This window comes from Triturus cristatus, chromosome 3_1 (assembly GCF_964204655.1).
Source record: "Triturus cristatus chromosome 3_1, aTriCri1.1, whole genome shotgun sequence".
NCBI lineage: Eukaryota > Metazoa > Chordata > Amphibia > Caudata > Salamandridae > Triturus > Triturus cristatus.
In genome coordinates this window covers 66,145,577-66,169,306 of record NC_140583.1, presented here as the reverse complement: position 1 = coordinate 66,169,306, position 23,730 = coordinate 66,145,577, and the positions used below count along the sequence as shown (strand labels likewise).

General features: G+C 47.7%; 1 protein-coding gene across 1 annotated transcript in view; it reads left to right on the top strand.

Moving 5' to 3' along the window:
* Positions 1–23,730, top strand: part of HSD17B12 (hydroxysteroid 17-beta dehydrogenase 12) — a 400,959-nt gene that overhangs the window by 335,152 nt on the left and 42,077 nt on the right. Inside the window, exon 9 of the mRNA XM_085643463.1 lies at positions 3,314–3,379. Within this exon, the coding sequence (XP_085499589.1) occupies positions 3,314–3,379 (66 nt within the window). The remainder of the gene's footprint in view (positions 1–3,313; positions 3,380–23,730) is intronic.

The window sequence follows — 23,730 nt, the reverse complement described above, 5'->3', positions numbered from 1 at the left end:
ATCATTACAGGTAAGTAACGGGTGTCCTAACAGAAGCCATTCTATAGCCCAGAAAGCTGTGTAACATGGATGTTGGCGCTAGCTGAAAGCTGGAGGTGAGGCTGCGTGCTGTATTTTCATGGACAGTAAGTACTTTATTTTGCTTACACAAGATCCAGCTGCATGTCGGGGGGGGGGGGGGGGGGGTTTACTATGTCATTTATGAGCAGAAACAAATTCATATTGCCCAAGAGCATTTTCCCCCAAGAAATAATTTTAAACTGTTGGACAAAATGAGCAACTTTTCAGTCGGTCCCTCCTTCAAGTGCCGAGTTCGGTCACTCTGTGGGAGTGTCATGCCTCATCAAAAACGGACTAGACTCTATGTTGCCTTATCAGATACATGGCTGCCTCCTTGAAACATCTGGAGAGGGTGTGTTTTTGGGAGAGGCAGTGGGGGCGCTCACCTCTTGTGAGTGTTCCCTGCTGTTTGTAGTAGCTGTAGGAAGGCTGCACGCATCTCCCATGCTAGTCAGGGAGAAACTGATGGATGGGCAGCGCTGGCAGGTGTTTGCTTTCCCTCTTCATTGAGTGGATGCAGGGATACTTGGGAATGATGGGTGAAGTGGCAGGTCAGTGTCTTTGGCTGGCAGATTTATCTGCCTAAATTGTAGAGCCCGTCGGGTAGCTCCCACAGGATCTCCTACCTTGTTGTCCTAAGTGCTTTTACACACCCCTGTATATTGGCTGCCCGAAATAACCTTCCCTTTGACACCGACATGAATGTGGACGAGGTTTTTCTTAACAGTGGTGCTGCGCCTCTCTGAAGTGGTCGACATAAACCCTGCATTGGTGGGTGTGGATGGGGTGGTCGCTGGTGGTTTTTGCGCTAATGAGAATGTTTGTGCTTCTCTCTGAAGTGGTAGACCTTGCACTGGTGGGTGTGGGCGGGTTGGTCGTTGGTGGTTGTTGCAGTAATGAGAAGGTCGTTTGTCCTTCTCTCTGAAGTGGTAAACCTTGCTCTGGGGACTGTGGTGGTTGTTGCAGTAAAAACAGTGTTTGTGCTTCTCTCTGAAGTGGTAGACCTTGCACTGGTGGGTGTGGGCGGGCGGGGTGATCGGTGGTTGTTGCAGTAATGAGAATATTGTTTGTGCTTCTCTCTGAAGTGGTAGACCTAGCACTGGTGGGTGTGGGCGGGGTGATCGGTGGTTGTTGCAGTAATGAGAATATTGTCTGTGCTTCTCTCTGAAGTGGTAGACCTTGCACTGGTGGGTGTGGGCGGGGTGATCGGTGGTTGTTGCAGTAATGAGAATATTGTTTGTGCTTCTCTCTGAAGTGGTAGACTTTGCTCTGGTGGGTGTGGGCGGGTTGGTCGTTGGTGGTTGTTGCAGTAATGAGAAGGTTGTTTGTGCTTCTCTCTGAAGTGGTAGACCTTGCACTGGTGGGTGTGGGCGGGTTGGTCGTTGGTGGTTGTTGCAGTAATGAGAAGGTCGTTTGTCCTTCTCTCTGAAGTGGTAAACCTTGCTCTGGGGGACTGTGGTGGTTGTTGCAGTAAAAACAGTGTTTGTGCTTCTCTCTGAAGTGGTAGACCTTACACTGGTGGGTGTGGGCGGGCGGGGTGATCGGTGGTTGTTGCAGTAATGAGAATATTGTTTGTGCTTCTCTCTGAAGTGGTAGACCTAGCACTGGTGGGTGTGGGCGGGGTGATTGGTGGTTGTTGCAGTAATGAGAATATTGTCTGTGCTTCTCTCTGAAGTGGTAGACCTTGCACTGGTGGGTGTGGGCGGGGTGATCGGTGGTTGTTGCAGTAATGAGAATATTGTTTGTGCTTCTCTCTGAAGTGGTAGACCTTGCTCTGGTGGGTGTGGGCGGGTTGGTCGTTGGTGGTTGTTGCAGTAATGAGAAGGTTGTTTGTGCTTCTCTCTGAAGTGGTAGACCGTGCACTGGTGGGTGTGGGCGGGTTGGTCGTTGGTGGTTGTTGCAGTAATGAGAAGGTCGTTTGTCCTTCTCTCTGAAGTGGTAAACCTTGCTCTGGGGGACTGTGGTGGTTGTTGCAGTAAAAACAGTGTTTGTGCTTCTCTCTGAAGTGGGTAGACCTTGCACTGGTGGGTGTGGGCGGGGTGATCGGTGGTTGTTGCAGTAATGAGAATATTGTCTGTGCTTCTCTCTGAAGTGGTAGACCTAGCACTGGTGGGTGTGGGTGGGGTGATCGGTGGTTGTTGCAGTAATGAGAATATTGTTTGTGCTTCTCTCTGAAGTGGTAGACCTTGCACTGGAGGGTGTGGGTGGGGTGGTCTCCGGCGGTTGTTGCATACCTGCCAACTCACACGGTGCCACCGTGTGATATACGATAGCGGCTCCCATCACACGGTCTCCCGGTGAGGCGCTGCTATATCACAGTCGCAGGAAAATCGAGCTGAAAACCACTTGAAAACGTGGTTTTCCAGCTCGTTTTCCCGGGCTTTGAACTGCAGATATCCATTAAGGGGTGTGAAAACCTCCAGGACATCGGCACCAACCTCCGCGAGCTTATTTATTTATTTTTTTGGAGGAGGAGGCTTGGTGGCGGGGTGGGGTTCAATAGAGCCTTGTAGATGCTTCTCTTCACGAGGCCCTCTAAACTTCCAGGCCGCACCCCCTCCCCACACAGCGACATTGTTCTTCAAGTTGGCAGGTATGTTGTTGCAGTATGAGAATGGTTGTGCTTCTCTCTGAAGTGGTAGACCATGCACGGGTGGGTGTGGGCTGGGTGGTAGTTGGTGGGCTTTACAGTAGTGAGAATGTTGTTTATATTTCTCTCTGAAGTGGTAGACCTTGCATTTGTGGGTGGGGTGGTTGAAGGTGGTTGTTGAGCTAATGATAATGTGTGTGATTCTCTCTGAAGTGGTGTACCTTGCACTGGTGGGTGGGTGGGTTTGGGCGGTTGTTGCAGTAAAGAGAAGGTTGTTAGTGCTTCTTTCTATCGTGGTAGACCTTGCACTGGTGGGCGGGTGGGTTTGGGTTGGGCGGTTGTTGCAGTAAAGAGAATGATGTCCGTGCTTCTTTCTATCGTGGTAGACCTTGCACTGGTGGGTGGGTTTGGGTTGGGCGGTTGTTGCAGTAAAGAGAATGTTGTTAGTGCTTCTTTCTAGAGTGGTTGACCTTGCACTTATCGGTGTGGGTGGGGAGGTCGCCGATGGTTGCTGCAGTAATGAGAATACATGAGCTTTTTCTGAAGGGGTAGACTTCCCCCCCCCCCCCCCCCCCCCCCCCCGGAGGCTACAGTGTCTCTGTGCGCGGTACTTTCTGCCGTAAACGGGGTAGTGTCTGACTGTGTCCTTTCTCTCTCCTCCAGGCGTTTGTGGATTTCTTCTCTCGAGGCCTCCACGCCGAGTACAAGAGCAAGGGCATCATTGTGCAGGTGAGTGAAGTGCTTCACTTAAGTATCCCTGTTATTGTGTGGTTGCCACGGCAACTGCAGGCTGTCTTGGCAACCGTAGGGAATGGCATTCACTCACTTAGAAACGTGACGTCGGCGCACCGTTCGGGGTGGCTCCATGCCGTCGTCCTGCTCTACTCTGGGAGGGCAGGCTGGGGCCCCTGAAGCGTGCAGGCAGGGGCCCCCCGAAGCGTGCAGGCTGGGGTGCTGATGGAAGGATAGCCCCGAGGGCGCACGGGGCCCCTGTTACTGTCGGATCCATTCAAGCTGTGCGCTGTAAGCGACCTTGTAAGAGGAACTCCTGGCTCGCTTCTTGCGCACGCGCATCACATGTGGTTGTCTTTAAGTCGTCACCCCGTGCCTTCACATAACTTGTGCGGAGTTTGTTTCTTTGCGTGGTTTGTGCGCGGGATGCAAATACTACTTTATATATCGGTTTAAATTATAATATATATCACCTAAACCTGTAGTCACTGAGCATTGTAGAGTTCACGTAAGAAGTCCCTTTATCTCTTGACTTTAAAACTGCAGAAAAAGCCCTCTGCATTAGGTGTGCAATAGAGGTGGCCACAAGGCAACAGCAACTTAACAAGATATTCAAGCCAAGGGTCTGGCTCGGATGAGCGAGCCCATGCACGAGCCGAGCCCTGAGAATGTGTGCGATGTAAATCATGCAGCAAGCATCTTGTGAAATATGATCAAGTCTCCTCAACATTCTAAAGAGTGCATTTTTTTAACGTGTAGAACGTTTGAGTTTAATACGTCACATTACAACACCGCACTGAGAAGTACTTATTTTAGTGATAGTTCACTAATGGTTAACGTTTAAAAGCTAAGATGGCACAGTTGTCACATGAACCCAGAAGGTGGTACAGATTATTACAACAATATTATATAGTATTAAATCAAACACAATAGGTTTTTGTACAAACGACATTGTGAACGCACATGAGTATTTGCCTAAGATCACACAATGTTAGTGTAGAAGCCACGATTTATCCAGGTTTTCTGATTTCACTTGGGTACCAAATAGCCAGTAAATGGTTATCTATTTGCATTTGCTTATGCTAAGGCTTTGTTCTTGTCGCGTTGAAAGAAGATGGGCGACAAAAACGCATTTAAGCGGGTCTTATTCGGGAAAGGAGAGCAGTAGGTGCGGCGCCTCCGTGCCACGCATGCCTCCCGACAGCACTCCTAGCTAGCTTTCCATTAGAACCCAACATAACCCACCCCCTCCTAATGTCAGTAGCAAGGATGACACACAAAGGTAAAACCATTTGGGCGACACAAGCATAAGGGAATATATGAACTGCAAATTAGTAATGAGCTGTTACCATATGGCACTATACCCTAATTCAGATTATAAGAATTGAACAACAAAGTGTGACTTTTAACCCTGACCCCATAAATGGGTCCTGGTGTCCCCCTGTAACCCTGACAGGGCCAAAAAGCACTTTAAAAAAAAATTGCTGCGGAAATGTGACATAGCTACAAATCCATTGGAAAACATGCATTGGCATAGCCAATAGGTCTCGCTTTTGGGACCTTATAAGTGTTTAGCCATGCAACAGTTGATGTTGTTGCACCAAGGATATTGTGCTGCATAACTAAATACTTAGAAGGTCCCAAATGCGAGACCTATTGGCTATGCCAATGCTTGTTTATTTTCACCTCCAGCAAGGTCAGAGATAAAGGCAGAAGCTAAGGGGATATCAGTCCTCTTTTGTTCGAGTTTGATCCTGGCTGGGTGCGGTCTGTATGCAATAAAGGGAAAGCAAAGGCACGCAACTTATTATTATTTCTCAAGTACTTAAGAGATGCATGCTTTTGACTTGGTTCAGTGCCTTTATATAGGAGATATGCATGCACTGTAAGAATGTCAGATGTGTTGGTCAGCATTGGCATAGCCAATAGGTCTCGCCTTTGGGACATTATAAATGTTTAGCCATGCAACGGTTGCACCAAGGATATTGTGCTGCATAATTAAATACTTATAAGGTCCCAAAGGCGAGAATTATTGGCTATGTCAATGCTTGTTAATACATGTAAGTCACTCCTAAGGTAGGCCCTCGACAGCCCCAAGGGCAGGGTATTTAAAAAGTTGGACATGCACTTTTAAGTTTTACATGTCCTTGTAGTGGAAAACTCTCAAATTTGTTTTTCAATACGGCAAGGCCTCTCTCTCCTACAGGATAACATTGGAGTTGCATTATTACATTTTATAAGTGTAATTTACAAATGGGAAGAGATAACCAGTTCATGTTTTGTGTCTTTGGAATTGGTGTGAAAAGCCCTATTTAGTGGTGAAGTTATGCTTTTTTAAATTAGTTTTAAATATACCACTTTTAGAAAGTTGTTAAAAATCCTAGAACCAGTGATCTTAGCAAAGTGTGCACTACTGTATCACAAGACTGAATAATTGCGATTTATTTCAATAGCATGATTCTTGAGCATGAATATTCCATGTGGGAGCTAGTCTTTACATCTCCTAGAGACTAGCAAAGCAATTCATCCCAGCAATACAATTCATCCCAATGCCTTTCGGGCTGAAACAGAAGCCCTTCGTCAGGGGTATCTACAATCAAAAAATGAAAATACTGAATATTTTCTAACGGCTCAAAAACTAAATGAATGATTTAATTTTAATAACCTCATGACATGAGGGACAATTCCCCAATGTGGTTGAAAACAAAGGAACGATCTGCTACCAACCACTGCACGAGTGCAAGTCGTGTCAGAGGAAAAAGTCTGAAGCTCGTGAAAGTAATGGCACTCTGTGAGCGTATGTGTATAATTGCATGCTGTGACAATTGGCCTACCGATTATAGGGTGAAGAAAAGGAAAAGTGAAGAAAAAGGAAAATTCTCCAGTGTAGTCATGGTCGCGGTCCTGCAAAAATAGCCAATGCGTTATATCAGATTTGTTCTCTGGTTTTATTGCTCTCAAAGAAGTACATTTCACAATATTTTATAGTGAGGTGAAAAGAAAAAATGAAAAACTACTGCAGTTCCCAGCAGGCCTCAATGAGACATGCAATGGAGTGGGTGATAGACCTATTTGAACTTTGAAGAGTCCAATCTTGTACAACAGAGATTGTGACCATAAATAGAAGGAGAGGACTTGAACTCAACTGTCGGAAAACAGAATATCCGTAAGAGTGTATTCTAACAAATACTCCAAAATATTAAAAGCAAATTGCCAAAATTATGCGATTCTTCTGGTGCCAGAGTTAGTCTTACCCGGGCACTATCCGAGTCGTATCGTGCATGCATGGCAAAGTTGAAGTGGACCATGACGCGGCTGTGCGTTCAAACATGCTGCAAATTGTGTGCTTAAATGTGGAAACGTGCACAGAAAGAAATAAAAGACTGCTGTGTCATGCTTCTGGTGTCCTCCCAAAAACAAACAAGAAACACTGATCCAATAAAGATGTTTGAGAACAAGTGTGCTGACTGAGTGAACACAACATTTAAAGTAAACATGGAGTGAACCTTGCAGATGGAGACCAGATTGATATTGCATCTGTGGCAGACCTCATTACTTAGGCATTGCTGAAAGTCTAAGAATTACTGCACCTGTTTGTAAATGACATATCGAGTTGCACACAATAACAATACTCCATGAAATATAATTACATAAAAACTCTGTGTGATCGTTTCAGGTTCCCCCTCGATGTGAGCAGTATAAGTGGTGACTAGAATTGGGCATTAAAAAAAACATCCATACAAGTTAAATAAGTTGTTGCAGACCCATACTGCAATGAATAATTCTTACTTGACATAAACAGCATTAAGTATGGTCAGTGTGGAAGGAAACATGAGGAAAAAGTGCACGCCACCTTTACATAATACAGACAGAAATTGTTCACGTGTCGACGATATTCACGCTTAATGGTACGCATTGGGTACAGACACGATTGCATTCACAAAATGTGTTCCACGGAAACTAGCCTAGAGAATAGTGAGGAATAGGTACAGAAAAAATGTCTGATCTGTTCTGTGGCTTCTGGGAAATTGAGCAAAATGTATGACGTGTAGCGGTTGTAGTCAGTAGTTTCACGTACAAACAAGTTATGTGATTGTACCAGAAACTCAATAGAAGTGAAACTAGAATGTGAGAGATGTTGCACTGAGTTGATAAGCTGAAGTGTAATGAGAAGGTCTCTGTGAGAGAAGTGCCTGTGTTTCACCAATAGTGATGTGGAGTTTAGAGCACTTATATAACCAAATATTTCAGGGTAATCTCTGGTCCGGGAACACCCCACCCTCTGTACCTGTGTCCGGCCTGTCTCCAGAACGCCACCATCTTTGCCACCGGTGCTGGAGCTGCAGTATCTGCTTGTGCGATGGCTGACAGGCAGGGGGCGGGACTCGGCCAAGGGTAAAAGGTGAAAAGCTCTGCAATCAGCCAACTAGACAGCGCGCCGGTCGGCATGAACATAAAAGAAATACTTCAGAATCCGGCAGAAGCACAGGTCAGAGTGAAAGGCAAATCATATTGCAGTAAAAATAAAAGAAGGTGTTGATACAGCTGCATTTCCAACAGAAGACATACTAACGGGTGACTTTATTTGTGCATGCCGAAAGGAAGAGACCAGAAAAAGTGACAAGAGTCTGTGTGTCTAGCACTATCACACAGTTGTCACAAGCACGCAAAATGCAACAGGAATTAAGCCGAAATCTATGAAGATGAAGTACACTGAATGCCACAAAGGCCAGCACGTACTAAAATGTACAAAGCAATTTTACAAACCTCGCGGGGGGAAATGCTACCGCCGGCCACAGCTTGCAGTGCATGTGCGCGAGTGGTGCGCGCGCAGCAGTAATCGCGCCATATGGAGCCTCTGCTCAAGCGCGCTCCCGCGCACATTCACTGCAAGCTGTAGCCGGCGGTAGTATTTTTTGGAGCCCTCACTTAGTCTCGGCCAGACCAGCGCAAGCGCTGGGTCAGGCGAGACCTAAAAAAGTGCTGGCTCTCGCGCTTGTTTTCCATAAAGCCCCTGGGTCGGCCAGGTCTAGGTAGCATTTATTAAAAGAAAAAAAAAGAGGGGGGCGCACAGGGCCCTCTTCCTAAGGCTGTTGGAGCCTAGTCTACCACCATCTTCCTGGGGCTTTATTTTAATAATAGAGGGGGGTGCATGCCACCCACCTCCCTCCTCAGGCTCTATTAGCCCCAGGGATCACAACCTCCCGGTGCAAGCAAACACTGTAATGGATTGGGGGGAGGGGGAGGTCAAATCCCCCCCCATCCCCCTAGAGACCACCACCTTCCCGGAGCTGTCAAAGTGCTGCCACCTGCTGGAAGCAGAGGTTTCATCTCGTTGCCTGCGACAAGACATGTGGGCAGGGAAAGAGATGAAAGAATTGCTTCTGCATGGAGGGAGCTACCTTTCAGCAGCTCCCTCCGTGCAGCAGCAATGCATGTTCCCACGGGTGCGGTAGCCAGCTTGGACTGTGGGGTCCTTGACGTTCCCCCCCCCCCTCCCCCCTCCTCCCTCAGACCTGGGGCAAAAGAGGCAAAATATACGTCAGAAACCAGCAGAAAGAAGTAGAATAAAGGTCAGAAACTAGCATAAAGAGGCAGAATAAGAGTTGGCAAAGAGCAGAAAGTGGCAAAATAAAGGAGAGGTATAGGGCAGAAAGAGGCAGGATAAAGGTTAGAAATGTGGAGAAAGAGGCAGAATAATGGGCAGAAACGAGCAGAAAGAGGCAAAATAAAGGTAAGCAACGAACAATGGAAGAATAAACGGTCAAACTAGCAGAAAGTGCAAAATACAGGCGAGAAATTAGCAGAAAGAGGCAAAATAAATGTCCGCAACGAGCAGCAAGAAGCAGAATAAAAGTCAGAAGGGAGTAGAAAGGCAGAATAAAGGTGAGAAATTTGCGGAAAAAGGCAAGCAGAAAGAGGTAAAATAAAGGTCAACAACGAGCGAAAGAGGCAAAACAGAGCAGAAGAGGGCAAAACAGAGAGCACTCACACTCACCCACCCAGACCCTTTCACACCGACTAAGACCCACTCGAACTCATCCACCCACTGACAGACTTACTGAGGCACTCATGCCCTCACTCACGCCCTCACTCACATACTCACTGTCGAAAAAAACAAAGGTTACAGGGACCTTATTGTTAGGCTCAGATGTCACTCGAACCATAGAAATCCAACGGTTATAGTTACTGACTATAACTTACGCCCCCACAATGCACTGCTTATGACCTCACATATTAAGTCACTGATGACCTGGTCAGTGACATCACTGATGACATCTCAGATGACATCACTGGTGACGTCCTCCATATAAGCACTCACTTCAGCAGAAGGTCAGCCAATGAGGGAAGGCAGCAGTCCCAACTTCATCAGAGTGGGATAGGGCCGTGAGACTACTGACCCCACCCCACTCTGTGACGAAGTGTCACCGGGCGCTTTAGGGCTTAAAACAGAAGCGCCCAGGTGCGAAGCTATGAGTGACGCTTTCCCTCGTCACTGAGGGGGATGGGGGGGCTTGGGGATGTTTGCTGAGCTGAGGAGGTCACGCCCACAGGAGCTGTGACTTCCTAAGCCCAACAAAGTTCAGCTCAGGCACCCAGGAGCCTGCACATTTACAGCATGTCTGGCTCCTGGCTGCCTGACCTGAAAGTGAACAGTGTCTGTCAGGCTGACCTTTGTGCAGCCTGACAGACACTGTTCATGGAGGGTGAAAGGTGGGGGGCGTAGGGGCGTGGCCCCTCTGTCCCAGTGGACCGGCCACGGCTGGTGCATCCTACAGACATTAATCTGCATGCTACGCCACATCCTATGAACACTCACCTAGAAACATGCACTGCATCCAATCCTACTCATTTCTAGGGACTGTCTTCCAATACAGTTTAAACAAACCGTAATCACACTGTATGTTCATCTAAGGGACGCTAACCCACAACATCATGGGGGCAGTAACACACTGCTGCGAACCTTAGCAAATCATCACACTGCTCTGCATCCTGGGGACACCAACCCACTGCACTGCACCGCATCCTGGGGAAACTAACCCACTCTACTGCTCCGCATCCTGGGGAACTAACCCACTGCACTGCACCGCATCCTGGGGAAACCAACCCACTGCACTGCTCCGCATCCTGGGGAACTAACCCACTGCACTGCACCGCATCCTGGGGAAACTAACCCACTGCACTGCATCCTGGGGAAACTAACCCACTGCACTGCACCGCATCCTGGGGAAACTAACCCGCTGCACTGCTTTGCATCCAGGGAAAACTAACCCACTGCACCGCATCCTTGGGAAACTAACCCACTGCACCGCATCCTGGGGAAACTAACCCACTGCACTGCACCGCATCCTGGGGAAACTAACCCACTGCACTGCTCCGCATTCTGGGAAACTAACCCACTGCACTGCTCCGCATCCAGGGGAAACTAACCCACTGCACCGCATCCTGGGGAAACTAACCCACTGCACTGCACCGCTTCCTGGGGAAACTAACCCACTGCACTGCTCTGCATCCAGGGGAAACTAACCCACTGCACCGCATCCTGGGGAAACTAACACACTGCACTGCTCCGCATCCAGGGGAAACTAACCCACTGCATTGCTCCGCATCCAGGGGAATCTAACCCACTGCACTGCACCGCATCCTGGGGAAACTAACCCACTGCACTGCACCGAATCCTGGGGAAACTAACCCACTGCACTGCACCGCATCCTGAGAGCAGTCACCTGCTACCTCCCCGTGCTGAGAATCCTTAAGATAGTCACTACGCTGCACTGCATCCTGGGTATATTAGAAATACCCAGTTTACTGCAACTTAAGGGCACCAGCCACATACACTTGTTGTTAATAACATAGGTACTAGGTCGTCATGCTGCACTGCATCGTGGGGCTAGTGACCCACAACACAGCACCAAATCCTAAGCGCACAAGTCACATGCCGCAGCTCTGAATTATAGGAATATGAAGTCACCAGGCTGTGCTGCACCTTGGCAACTCTTGACTCACCCACACGGCACCACATCCTAGAGGTACAAGCCGCACGCCACTCTCTGACTCCTACTACGCCATCATATTGCACTGCATCGTGTGGACACTAATACAGATTGCACCACACCTTACGGACCCAAGCACCATCCCACTGTTCTGACTCCTAGGAATACACAAAGTGAATACTGCTATCATTTTTTGGGATACTAAGTCACTACAGCACACACTAACGCACCACAATGCACTGCATCCTTCCACTCACACCTTAATATGAGACGCTAAACCCCTGCACTCCACGCTGGCAGCACTAACCTTTTAGAGCGCCCTTCATCCCAATGATGCAGCCTTGGACAATAATTCATCACTCTGCACTGCACCTTAGGGTCACCAGGGATACATCAGGGAGCACTGGCACAATATATCCAGCTTGGGGCACAAGAAAGTGTGTGCTCCACAAGTCTCGAAGGAATGTAAAGCAGCTTGGTTTACCAGATTATAACCTCCTGAATGACCGAATGAAAGGAGAACCACACAAGGAATATATAAAATATATGTATTTATTACGAAACACTCTCTACTAACCTCTTTATGAGATTAGAGAACAAGGCACACAATATTACAGTACTAGAACAACAGTAAATAGCACAATACACAGGAGGCTCCGGGGGGGGAGACCAAACCATATACTAAGGATGTGGTATAACAACCAAGACTTTACTAGACACAGTGCCTAGAGCACGTAGAATCGCTGGGACCCCAAGGAACCACCCAAGGTAGTGACACAGGGGACCCACGAAGCCCGGGTGCAGTGTGAACACAGCCACGAGCTCCGTACAACTCTATGGGAAAGTCGCGGCTGGAATTTTAAAGATTAAGGACACTTGGGAGAGGACTTCAAGCAAGCCCTTACCCGTGTTACCTATCCCAGGAGAGACGGTTCATAGGGGTCAAGTGGTTTCGGAAACACTCGTTGATTTCAGTGGCGTGATGCGAGGAAGTGCTGCTGCCAGGAAGATGAAAAGTGTCCGGTGTGATCCAAACCTGGATCAGAGCTGAGAAGAACATGAAAGCAGAGGGGACAGTGTCTGGGTCACTTGAGTGACCAGGCATGATAGGCGAATGCCCACTGATGTCGGTTGTTTCAGGTGAGAAGTGAAGCTTGACTCTGCAGCCACGGGGACCAGGAGACGTTGACGATGACCAAAGTCTGTAGGCGAGCTGTTCCACGAAGGATGTCGCGGGGGGGAAGTGGGGGGGGGGGGGGGGGGGTCAGTGTCCAGATTGAACACCAACAAGCCTTGGCAACTGCAACCCACGCGGTCAGAGGAAAGATTCTTTGGTGATGACCAGCAATGTCCTTGGGACTCTCCAAGCTATGGAGAGTCAGGGCACGTCTGGAGCAACCAGGAAAGCCCACTGAAAGTTAAGGATACCTTCACATGGACGACCACAGGATGACAGACCAGGGTTTGTGAAGGAACCTCGAGAGGAATCACAAAATACCAGCCCACGGAACACTCGTGGAGTGTAGGCCGGTAATCTTCGGTGGAAACACTGCTCGGGGTCAGGACTACAAGTAGCCCAAAGCACAGCCTATGGGGTCGCCAAAAAGCATACGCTGCTGCAAATGTACACGGTGCCCAGGGGTTTGGGTTGCACGGGCTCCACAAGGGAGGTGGATCTCAGAATTGCTGAGAGCACATATCAACCTCAGAGACCACGTGAACCCACTTCCTGTGTTGCAGAAATCTTCGGAGTCCTTCAGGAGCTGCATAGGTGCAAACCGGTCAGATGCGTTTCATGTGCCTGACTTGCAGGGGAGTAACTCCTTTACTCCAAGGGGGATTCTTCAGTCATCCAGCGTAGTGTGGATAGTCAAAGTACTTGGTTTCTGTAGCAGAGTTTCGTCCAGGTAAATCCAAAGTCCTGTAGCCAGGGGTTCCTACTTTATATCCAAGGAAGTGGTGGGACAAACTCTGGGGACCCACCTATGGGAGGGTCAGGACAGAGGGGTGGCTACACCCATGTCCTTTGTCCAGTTTCGCACCACAGCAGGAGCAAATAGCTCCAGCAACCGGTTTGAGCTGGACTATGCACAGGGACACCAAATGAGCCCCCAGTGCAGACATCAAAGCACTCTTTGAGTGCACCCACCCAGCCCTGATACACTAAAGCCTGTCTGGGAGGTGACCACAACTAAACCTATTGTCCATCCGTCCCCTGCCGGAGTTTCGTCCAGCAGCAGGAGGGCAGACTCATGTCTGTGGCTGGCAGCATCCATCTTGTGATGCCAGGGTCGAGAAAGCTGGTACCGGGTGTACCGGTGTTGTCATATTTCTCCCTCTAGTAGGGTGAAATCATACCTCCCACACCAGTTACTGGTGTGGAGGTATGATTCCAAGGTGTTTGACACCAAACACAACATGTCTCCATGCAGCCGTTTTAAAGTTAGCATTTACCGCGAGGTTATAATGCACTTAAGAGTATATGGTTGGCTGCATCACAAACAACCCCGGAATAGAGGTTCTGAAGGCTGCAGAGGGGCTCTGCTCATGCAGGGGCACCTTCTCACATAAATCCCAGCACCCTGCCTTCAGGATTGATAAGGCCTGCAATAGGGGTGACTGACAGGTTTATATGTGCAGTGATATGGAGTAGATATAGTGAACCTATATCTAAGTAAGAGGTGCATGCACCACCTTACGCAGGCTGCTTAGCAGACCTGTTGTGTCATTTTGAATGGTCTCCCAGGGGTGGCATAATACATTCTGCAGTCCTTGAGAGGCATCTGGGGTACCTATGCCCTAGGTACATAGTATACCATATCCTAGGGACTTATAAGGGTACCCCAGAATCCAATCTGGACTGTACCTAAAGTACATGCAATCAATTTAGAGGAGAAAACAGCTAGGCTGCGGTCCTGGGTAGCAGGATCCCAGCCAGTCTAAGTCCAAAACAGTGAAACATCAGCAAAAAGTGGGGGGTAACTATAAAAAGCAGATCCTACTCTCCTATAGTGGGCGTACCATGGGTGCAACTTCATTGTTTGATGGTATCAACGTTAAGCCTTCAGTTGTCCTTCGTACAATGGCGGTGTGACTGAAGGGTTGCAAGTACAAGGTTCACCTCTACTAAAATGGCCATGGCTCTCACCAACATGACTACCTTGTACCACTTCATCTCTACACGGACCATTTCAGTCAATCAGCTGAGCTGGCTTTTACAGACTGTGCCTAAATTAATTTAATCCGGTTAATCGACTCTTCCGACCCATGCAGCAATGGAGCCCAGAGTTTCCCTTTGTGTTTTAAGTTTGTTAGCAAAACGGGGTAGTACAAGGCATGCATCGGTGGCCCTTGTTGTAAAGATGCTTTGAAAAAATTTGAATAGCCAGAAATGCTCTCTGATCATGCTAGTCCTGGTCCAGTCCAAGGAGATCCAAGCTGACAATCTTCTGACTTTGACCCTGCTTCTGACCGGAGAAGAGGAGATGTTGCGCACCTCCCTTCAGTCGCGCAACTTTAGCATATGATTCCTTGGCATTAGGCAAAAGCAAATGTTGTGGTTCTGGCTAGCATCAGAAATTCAAAGGATCTGTTTTCAAAACCAGACCTTGTACCGCGGCCCTGGTTAAACACATTACAGCACTTCCGTCTTTTACCAGACGCCGTGTGGATAAGAGCCGGAAGTATTTGCAACTAAACCCTGCTGCCATGCGTGCTTCCATGAATAAACTGCAGATACTTTCTTGATTCTGTCTTCGCTCTGAAGGAACTGAAAGTCAACACAGCACTTTACAAAATCCCATATTAAATAAAGTACATTTCCACCATAGTACTGGAATGGCAACTCTTAGACATCACATGTTTCCACCAAGGAGGAAGCGTGCTCTTCCTCAGGACCTCCGATTTGTTGCTGTATTAACAAACCCTTCAAGCCCACACCATCTGGAGATGTCAGTCCTGTTTCTTGAAAGACAGACTGCCTTTGAGGTGGCTATTGGTCCTACATACATGGATTTCTCTCTGTTTCATTACTTCTTTAAAGAAGGGGTTCATCACGTCTGTTGGTGATTCTGGGTCAATGCCCCTAAAGCACTAGGCAGTCATGCACAGAGGACTGGAATTACCGTAGCCTAGAACAGGCATTACACAGAAACCCGGAATTAAAATAGCCTAGAACCGGTATTGACAAAGGACTGGAATCACAAAAGCGTAGAACAGGAATTACACAAAGAACTGGATTTACAGTAGCTTTGCACTCCTTTTACGCCAGCTGAATACTCCCCCAATAAAGTGTAATATCCTTCTTCGGTGTTGGTCCCACAAAAGGGTGTCAGTGCCACAAACTTGTCAGTTTGAGGGATTCACAAACTTCCCTACAATCCTTTCTCAGCCTTGAAATAGACTGAGCTTTGCGCCATTTAAAGGCCTGACAAAAATACTTAACGAGTGTGGTAAGGGCAACGGGACCCCCTAAGCTTGTGGGAGGGTGGACGTGTTTGTCCAAAGGAGGTAAAATGCGCCATTGCATAGCGGCTTCGACTTTTCACAGTGCGGAGTTGGGTTGTATATGTAGTTATGAAATGGGAAATACCAACACACTCAAGGAAAGAAAGAAATGGAGCTCCACCTTCCCAGGAGGAGGCCTGGAAACCTGTGATTGCCACAACTTGCCAGGATTTGTCTCCGTAGTTGAATCTGCACACAAGAATGTTCCCACCTCCCGCAACCACGACTCCGGTATCACTGGAGTTTCCGCTCACTTGGACGGCCGAGCCGCTCCGTCATTAGGTCGAGCCTACAGCAGCGCACGCGCTGTTGCTCGACTTTTAGTAAGGGGCTTTTCAAAGTCCTACCCACAAGCGTTTCCTGGCCTAAAGCTTGCGTGCAAGTGCGCGTGAACGCGCGCAGCCACCATCTGCCATTCTTATCTCATTGAGCCTTGCTCTGCTTGCACTCCACCCACACTCCCCCCTCCTTTCTCCCCCCGCCCTCAATGCTTGTCTATTTTGCTTCTACTGGTGTCTGTGATTACAGAGCTTGTCATATGCTGCCTGATTCTCTTTAATGTATTTGAAGATGCAAAATATTTAGCACTTTCCAAAATTCGTGTGGGAAATATTAAACTTTACACGTCTTGCATGTCTGCACACTTTTATCATCCTCACATCATTGTTCATTCTTTCAGGGATGTCTTTGAAATCAACTTCACGGATACCAAGCCTACCAGTAGATATTACGACTTTTCACTGAGCGTAGAGGGTGACAACAGATACATTGCTTGTACAGATCTAGAGGTTTGGTAGTATTCTAGGATATCCTCTTCTTTAGTGATTTTTGGGTCCATGTGTGTTACCAATCCCCAATGTGGCTCCGGCACAATCCTATGTTGTTCTGTTGTATAGTGCTCCATGCCGTCTCGGTAAATTTTTCGAGATTATGTGCTTTCTCATAGGTCATCAAGCACTCCTTGTCTGAAAGATTCCTACTAGTAAAGGATCAATGCCAGCGTCTTAAAAGCCTGTTAAAATGCTTAAATTCTGAATAATTTGTCCATTAAAGATACATTGGTAATAACACACATGTGGTAGCCTGTCACCTGCTTACACTACTATACATAAGGGTTCGGGTCGTAATACTACAATCTACCATTGTTGTCATCGTTTCAATGCACGTGCCTTTTAGGGAGAAACGTATCCTTTCATTTACATAACATATAAACTGCATCAAAAGTATGGGTTCCTTCCATGGGTTTTTCATTTTTTACACGTTTAATATTTCAGCCTAAGCACTTGACATGAAAGTGCTAAATGTACATTTTCTCTTTTATTATATTTTAGTAAGAACATACATAAATAAGTGTCAAATAGTGCATTATAAAATTCGAAACCGTTCAAGGCACATATAGCAGAATTGCTGGCCAGTGCCTTTCCATTTTTACTCCACTGGAAGAAGGAAAGCACGAGCGGGATCTGCTTCCATGGGCACACGGCAGCACCTGTTGGGAAAATCTGTGCTGCCCTCTTTAGCCAACCGATGAGCTCCACAGCACCAGAATGAAACGCAGGGAGTGTTTTTCCCACAGTGGTAGTTTTGTGGCAAATTACTGAGGGAACGTGCGATCTAAAACTAACGAGCCTCCTTACACTTCAGTGGCACCGTCCGAGAGGAGGCAAGTTTGTTTATTATTGAAGTGAAAATAACACTCTTGCAAGAACTCCAGTCACAAGTAAATCATTAAGTCATTTTTAAAGCTTTACTGTCTGGCTCCAAATTAACAATCTTACTTCTATCTTTTCTGGGCGTTCGTCCAATCCCTTTTGGTTAAATTTGCAGCACTTGTATCAGCAAAGGGGCTATGAGACTGGTTCATGTTAGTTATCTACGAGTTTGTATCCATTACAAAGAAAACGTTCTTAATGTCATAATATAGCTCCTGCAGACACCTTATTGCCCATTGTTGGTGACGTCCAATTATTTTCTCTTCATTATTATTCGGCTGTGGCCTTTGAGTCTTTGATCTGTATGCTGCAGATAACCGATGGAACTGACATTAAGCCCTGGGCTGTAGGCTGCCTCTGTCTATTCTCATATTGTCTAGACTCAGTGACCGTCCCGGATTCCTGACACTGCTCATTACAGCCTTTATTTAAGGCTCTGCCTCGAATGCAAGCAGCCATAGGTTAATAACTCGGTTGGATGTGAAGTTTACGTATTTCACTAACCTGTTGCTGAAGGATTTGGATGATTGGGCTCGGAAGTTCAATTTGGTAGCATTCAATCAATCCAGCTTTCAAGCCACGGCAAGGACCACAGATAACTTGGTGTCTGTCGCTTTCCAGCCGACTGAGAAGTCTATAAACGAGAAAGCTGTATTGCACACTTGCTTGTTGACTTTAGCACGGCTTTTGACCATTTCAACGGAAACCATCTAGAAAAAACTTGCCTTCTATTTATATCCTCTCACACCTCCTTCACTCCATCCAGCTGCTTTACTCAGATACCACAGTTACGGTTAATCAGGGCTCAAATCATTGTAATTTCACTAAGATCTACAGACCTAGATGCTTCAAAGAAGGATGCGTACTTGTTCTGCACCTTTATAGGTCTCGCCTGAGACAGCGCATGCGCTGTCGCGTCGAGACATTTAGTAAGTGTTTTTTAAAAGTGCCACCAGAGTCTTTTGCTGGCCTCAAACTTGCGGTTACACGCACAAGCGTGCGTAGCCGCCAGCTTTCAGCGCCCAAGGCGCCATCTGGAGGGCGAGCACTTTCACAGGCACGAGCAGAGGCGCCATATGGCTTTCCTCTCGCTCGGCCAAGCATGCGCGCCTCGCTTCAATGCCCCTCCCCCATCGTTCCTATCCTTGCTCTCTGCCCCACTCCGTCACAATTTCTCACTCCACTTACCCGTCTTTAGCCGGTCTTCAGCCCTTTCACTCACATTTCGCAGCTGCACGGCCGTGCTTGGTGTCTTTTCCGCCATCACTTCTGCCGCATCCCACCTCATGGGCCTTCTCTCGCACATCATTGCCTCCGCTTCCCTGTCTATTCTCTCCCCCCACCACACCCTGCCTGAACTCCCATTCCCACAGCAACGGTTTAGTTTGATCTTCTTAATGTTTTTTGTTTTTTTTTTGTTAATGGTGGGGCCTGCATGCGGGGAATTTTTCTCCCCACTGCCATTTCTACTCTGGAAATCTGTGTTAGAGTCGTCGACACAAAGGAGCAGAAGTGAGACACTCCGAAGATTACATCATTCTCACCCACAGTACACTGCACAAAGCCGCCATTACATCAAGCGCTGTTGAGTTGTTACACATTTGTTTTATACTGATAAAACCCCTCAGGATAACAGGCTTATCTTATAAACAAACGAAGTTTTTAAGTGCTTGCTCTCTTTAAAACACTATCTGTGCTGTTAGTCTCTGCGTGGGGCTTACCATCCTGTGTTTCTGGACATATCACATAATCTTCCCGTGCCTTAAATAGAAAATGAATGTAACTGGCACTCATGTAGAGAGCCTCCAGTTCCTTCAGGTCCCGTTCGCGCTATACAAAACTGCAACAAAGAAAAACAAGCATTGGCATAGCCAATAGGTCTCGCCTTTGGGACCTTATAAGTATTTAGTTATGCAGCACAATATCCTTGGTGCAACTACATCAACTGTTGCATGGCTAAACACTTAAACGGTCCCAAAGGCGAGACCTATTGGCTATGCCAATGCTTGTTTTTGTGTTGAAATTCACACTGACACAGGCGTGGTATTGGGCTACAGTTACAGGAAGGCTGCCCATCGCCTCGCAGAGGTGGTGCACCGCTGGATTCATCTGCCCCTTCTGCGGCGTTGGCGCGCAGCCATCATACAGATGGGGATTCTGCCCGGATGTTTGTTCTACTTTACAAATATTCCGATACTCCTACTAATGCGTTGCATCGATCCTGACGTGGCATATTGGTGCGGTTTGCGTGGGCTGGTAAGCAGCCACGAGTGCATGGGGCTGCACTAGAGAAGTGCCGGTACTCTCAAATCAAAAGTATTACGTCACTTTTGAGAAGTGCCGGTACTCACTCACTCTCTCTCAAAATAAAAAAAAAAGTACCGGACAGTCCCGGCCCATTTAAAGCACTGCTTTTTCACACGAGTCGAGACGGGTTGACGTGCCGAAGGCCCACCCAAATTGGCAAGAGGACTTGAGCACAGAGTGGCTCCGTGACTCGCACCCTCTCCTTTAATGGGCGCCATAGACTGTGCACTTTAAATATCTTAATCGGGTATATCCCACACCAGCCAGATTGTTTCGTTGTGGCTTGCGCGAGGACTCTGGGTGCTCGAGTTGTGGCCTGGATGGCGCAGGCTTCGCGCACGTAGCTTGGTTTTGCCCTGAAGTGCCCCACTTATGGCTTTCGATATTTCAAACTCTGCAGGAGAGGATTGAGGATTCATTGACATTATGATGTGTAAAACATGTGAAGAGATTCTATCTTTCCTGCCATGATTTATAGCATGTAAAAAATAAACACGTAACCGTGAATATTTCCTTTCTACTGATCACAATCTTGAGAAAAATAGATCGGAAGGGAGTAAGTTGTCGTTTTTGGTTGTACAAACTGCACTGCAGTGGTGAACTGCCTCGGCGCGATGATGTGCTAACTCCACTGTAATAATGTATTCCAAGTGAGCAACTACAGCATTTTCTATTACAAGTTAGGAGTGACGTCACTACGCAATTCTGTTAAAGGAAATGTTTTCATCTGTTTAATTAACATACAGACTGATGCAGACTTCTTTCTAGCCATTTGTATTGTCCTGTGCTGCCACCTGGTGGTACGTTTGTGCGAGTGTTCAAATGATGTCTGGTGGCTTGGCATCAATGAAAGGCTAGTATTGGCAAAACCAACATGTCTGACTTTTGTATAATGAGCAGAGCAGGCACGCGCATGCGCGAGAAACGTCAGGCGCAGACAAAAGCATTTGAGAAATGGATATTGCAGAAAAAAGGGGTGCTTTACTTGCTGTAGCGTCTATTTTTTCAGACGGTTTTGTCAGCGCTATTGTGCCTCTGCCGGATGGTTTCAGATATAATATATTCCTTAATGCATTCCAGTGGAAGGAAAGGAACACACCCAGACAGCTAATTGGAAAATGTTGGGACAAAAGTACTCCTGTGGGACGATACCTGGTGTGATTGACAGGGTCACAAGCAAATAGCTGAAGATTTTGGAGCAAAAAAAGCCGAAGGCTGAATGAGTCTGATCGATACCCCATGAAAGTAAGCATAGGATAAATTGTATGCCATGAATGATGTAGGTTATATACCCGTGAAAACTTAATAAAAAAAAAAATGTGTGTAGTACCCAAAAAGGATCTCCTCAACACCACAGACGGTTGGTCGGTATCGCAGCTTAACAATGCGTAGTCGTTTCCACGCCTATCAGAAAAGTACCGTCTGGGGGCCTTTCTAAGGAGGGAAATAAATGCCCTTCACCAAATGCTTAGTTGAGCTGTGGTTTCCGATTCTCAGAAAGGGCACTTAATGTCCACATCGGAACATATGCCAGTAGGACACATGGTGGCACTGTCTGCCTAATTTTGAGATGAACATAACAGTTGTTGAATGGTGATTGGTATTTATATAGCGCTTACTATCCCTGACAAGGTGTCGAATCACTTTTCGGCGAGTAGCACACTACTCCGGAACCCAAAAGCATACCTGCCAACTCTCACAGTGCCAGTGTGTGACACACAATATCTGCTCCCTCCCATCACGTGTCACCCGGCGAGGAGCCAATATCACACAGTGCCAGTGTGTGACACACAGTATCTGCTCCCTCCCATCACGTGTCACCCGGCGAGGAGCCAATATCACACAGTGCCAGTGTGTGACACACAATATCTGCTCCCTCCCATCACGTGTCACCCGGCGAGGAGCCAATATCACACAGTGCCAGTGTGTGACACACAATATCTGCTCCCTCCCATCACGTGTCACCCGGCGAGGAGCCAATATCACACAGTGCCAGTGTGTGACACACAATATCTGCTCCCTCCCATCACGTGTCACCCGGCGAGGAGCCAATATCACACAGTGCCAGTGTGTGACACACAATATCTGCTCCCTCCCATCACGTGTCACCCGGCGAGGAGCCAATATCACACAGTGCCAGTGTGTGACACAAAGTATCTGCTCCCTCCCATCACGTGTCACCCGGCGAGGAGCCAATATCACACAGTGCCAGTGTGTGACACACAATATCTGCTCCCTCCCATCACGTGTCACCCGGCGAGGAGCCAATATCACACAGTGCCAGTGTGTGACACACAATATCTGCTCCCTCCCATCACGTGTCACCTGGCGAGGAGCCAATATCACACAGTGCCAGTGTGTGACACACAATATCTGCTCCCTCCCATCACGTGTCAACCGGCGAGGAGCCAATACCACACAGTGCCAGTGTGTGACACACAATATCTGCTCCCTCCCATCACGTGTCACCCGGCGAGGAGCCAATATCACACAGTGCCAGTGTGTGACACACAATATCTGCTCCCTCCCATCACGTGTCACCCGGCGAGGAGCCAATATCACACAGTGCCAGTGTGTGACACAAAGTATCTGCTCCCTCCCATCACGTGTCACCCGGCGAGGAGCCAATATCACACAGTGCCAGTGTGTGACACACAATATCTGCTCCCTCCCATCACGTGTCACCCGGCGAGGAACCAATATCACACAGTGCCAGTGTGTGACACACAATATCTGCTCCCTCCCATCACGTGTCACCTGGCGAGGAGCCAATATCACACAGTGCCAGTGTGTGACACACAATATCTGCTCCCTCCCATCACGTGTCACCCGGCGAGGAGCCAATACCACACAGTGCCAGTGTGTGACACACAATATCTGCTCCCTCCCATCACGTGTCACCCGGCGAGGAGCCAATATCACACAGTGGCAGCGAACATGAGCTGAAAACCACACTAAGTCGTGGGTTTACGAGGCTCTGAATTGCCGACGTCCATTAAGGGGTGTGACAACACCGTGGAGATCAGCACAGGCAAGCTCTTTTTGGGTGCGGGCTTCAAAAGTGCTGAGGTCTAGGTTCAAAAATGCCTCGTAGGTACTACTCTGAGCGAGGCCCGCCCCTTCAAGGACCCGCCCCCTCCTCGCACAGTGAGATTGTTCTTCAAATTGGCAGGCATGCAAAAGGATTAGTGGTGGGTTAGTATAGGGAACAGGTGTTTATTTGAGCGCTGGACACGTGAGTCTGTTAGTTGGATTAAAAAGGATAATGGAGGGATAGAAAAGGGGAGCATCTAGAAAGTGTTTATTTGGAGATCATAGTAATAGGATGAGGTTTGGGACAGGGAAGAGTCTCGAAGTGGATTAGGAAGAAAAAAAGAGGTCTCCGAGTCTAAGGAGGTATACACGAGGGAAGGGTTTAGAAAGGCTTGTTTGGGAGATCTCAATAGTAAAAGAGGTTTGAGATGATGCAAGGAGGGGTAGAGGAGGGAAGGGTTTAGAAAGGCTTGTTTGGGAGATCTGAAAGTAAAATGAGGTTTGAGGTAATGCAAGGAGGGACAGAGTTAAGAAGAGTCTCGAAAGGGTTATTTTGGAGAGCATAGTAGTAAAATGACGTTTGGGATGAGTCAAGGTGGAGGTAGAGGATATATTGAGAGAGGTATAGGGTGATTCTATATGCATTAGTAATGACTAACACCTGCTGCCCAAGCCGTTATTGTGGCTTTGGGAGGCCTGGAACAGTCTGAATTGTCGCACTTGTAGGAGTCTTAAGCTTAGTAGTGTATTTGGTGCTGTCATTGTCAGCGTTGGCAGGGGCAATGTGTGGTGCAGG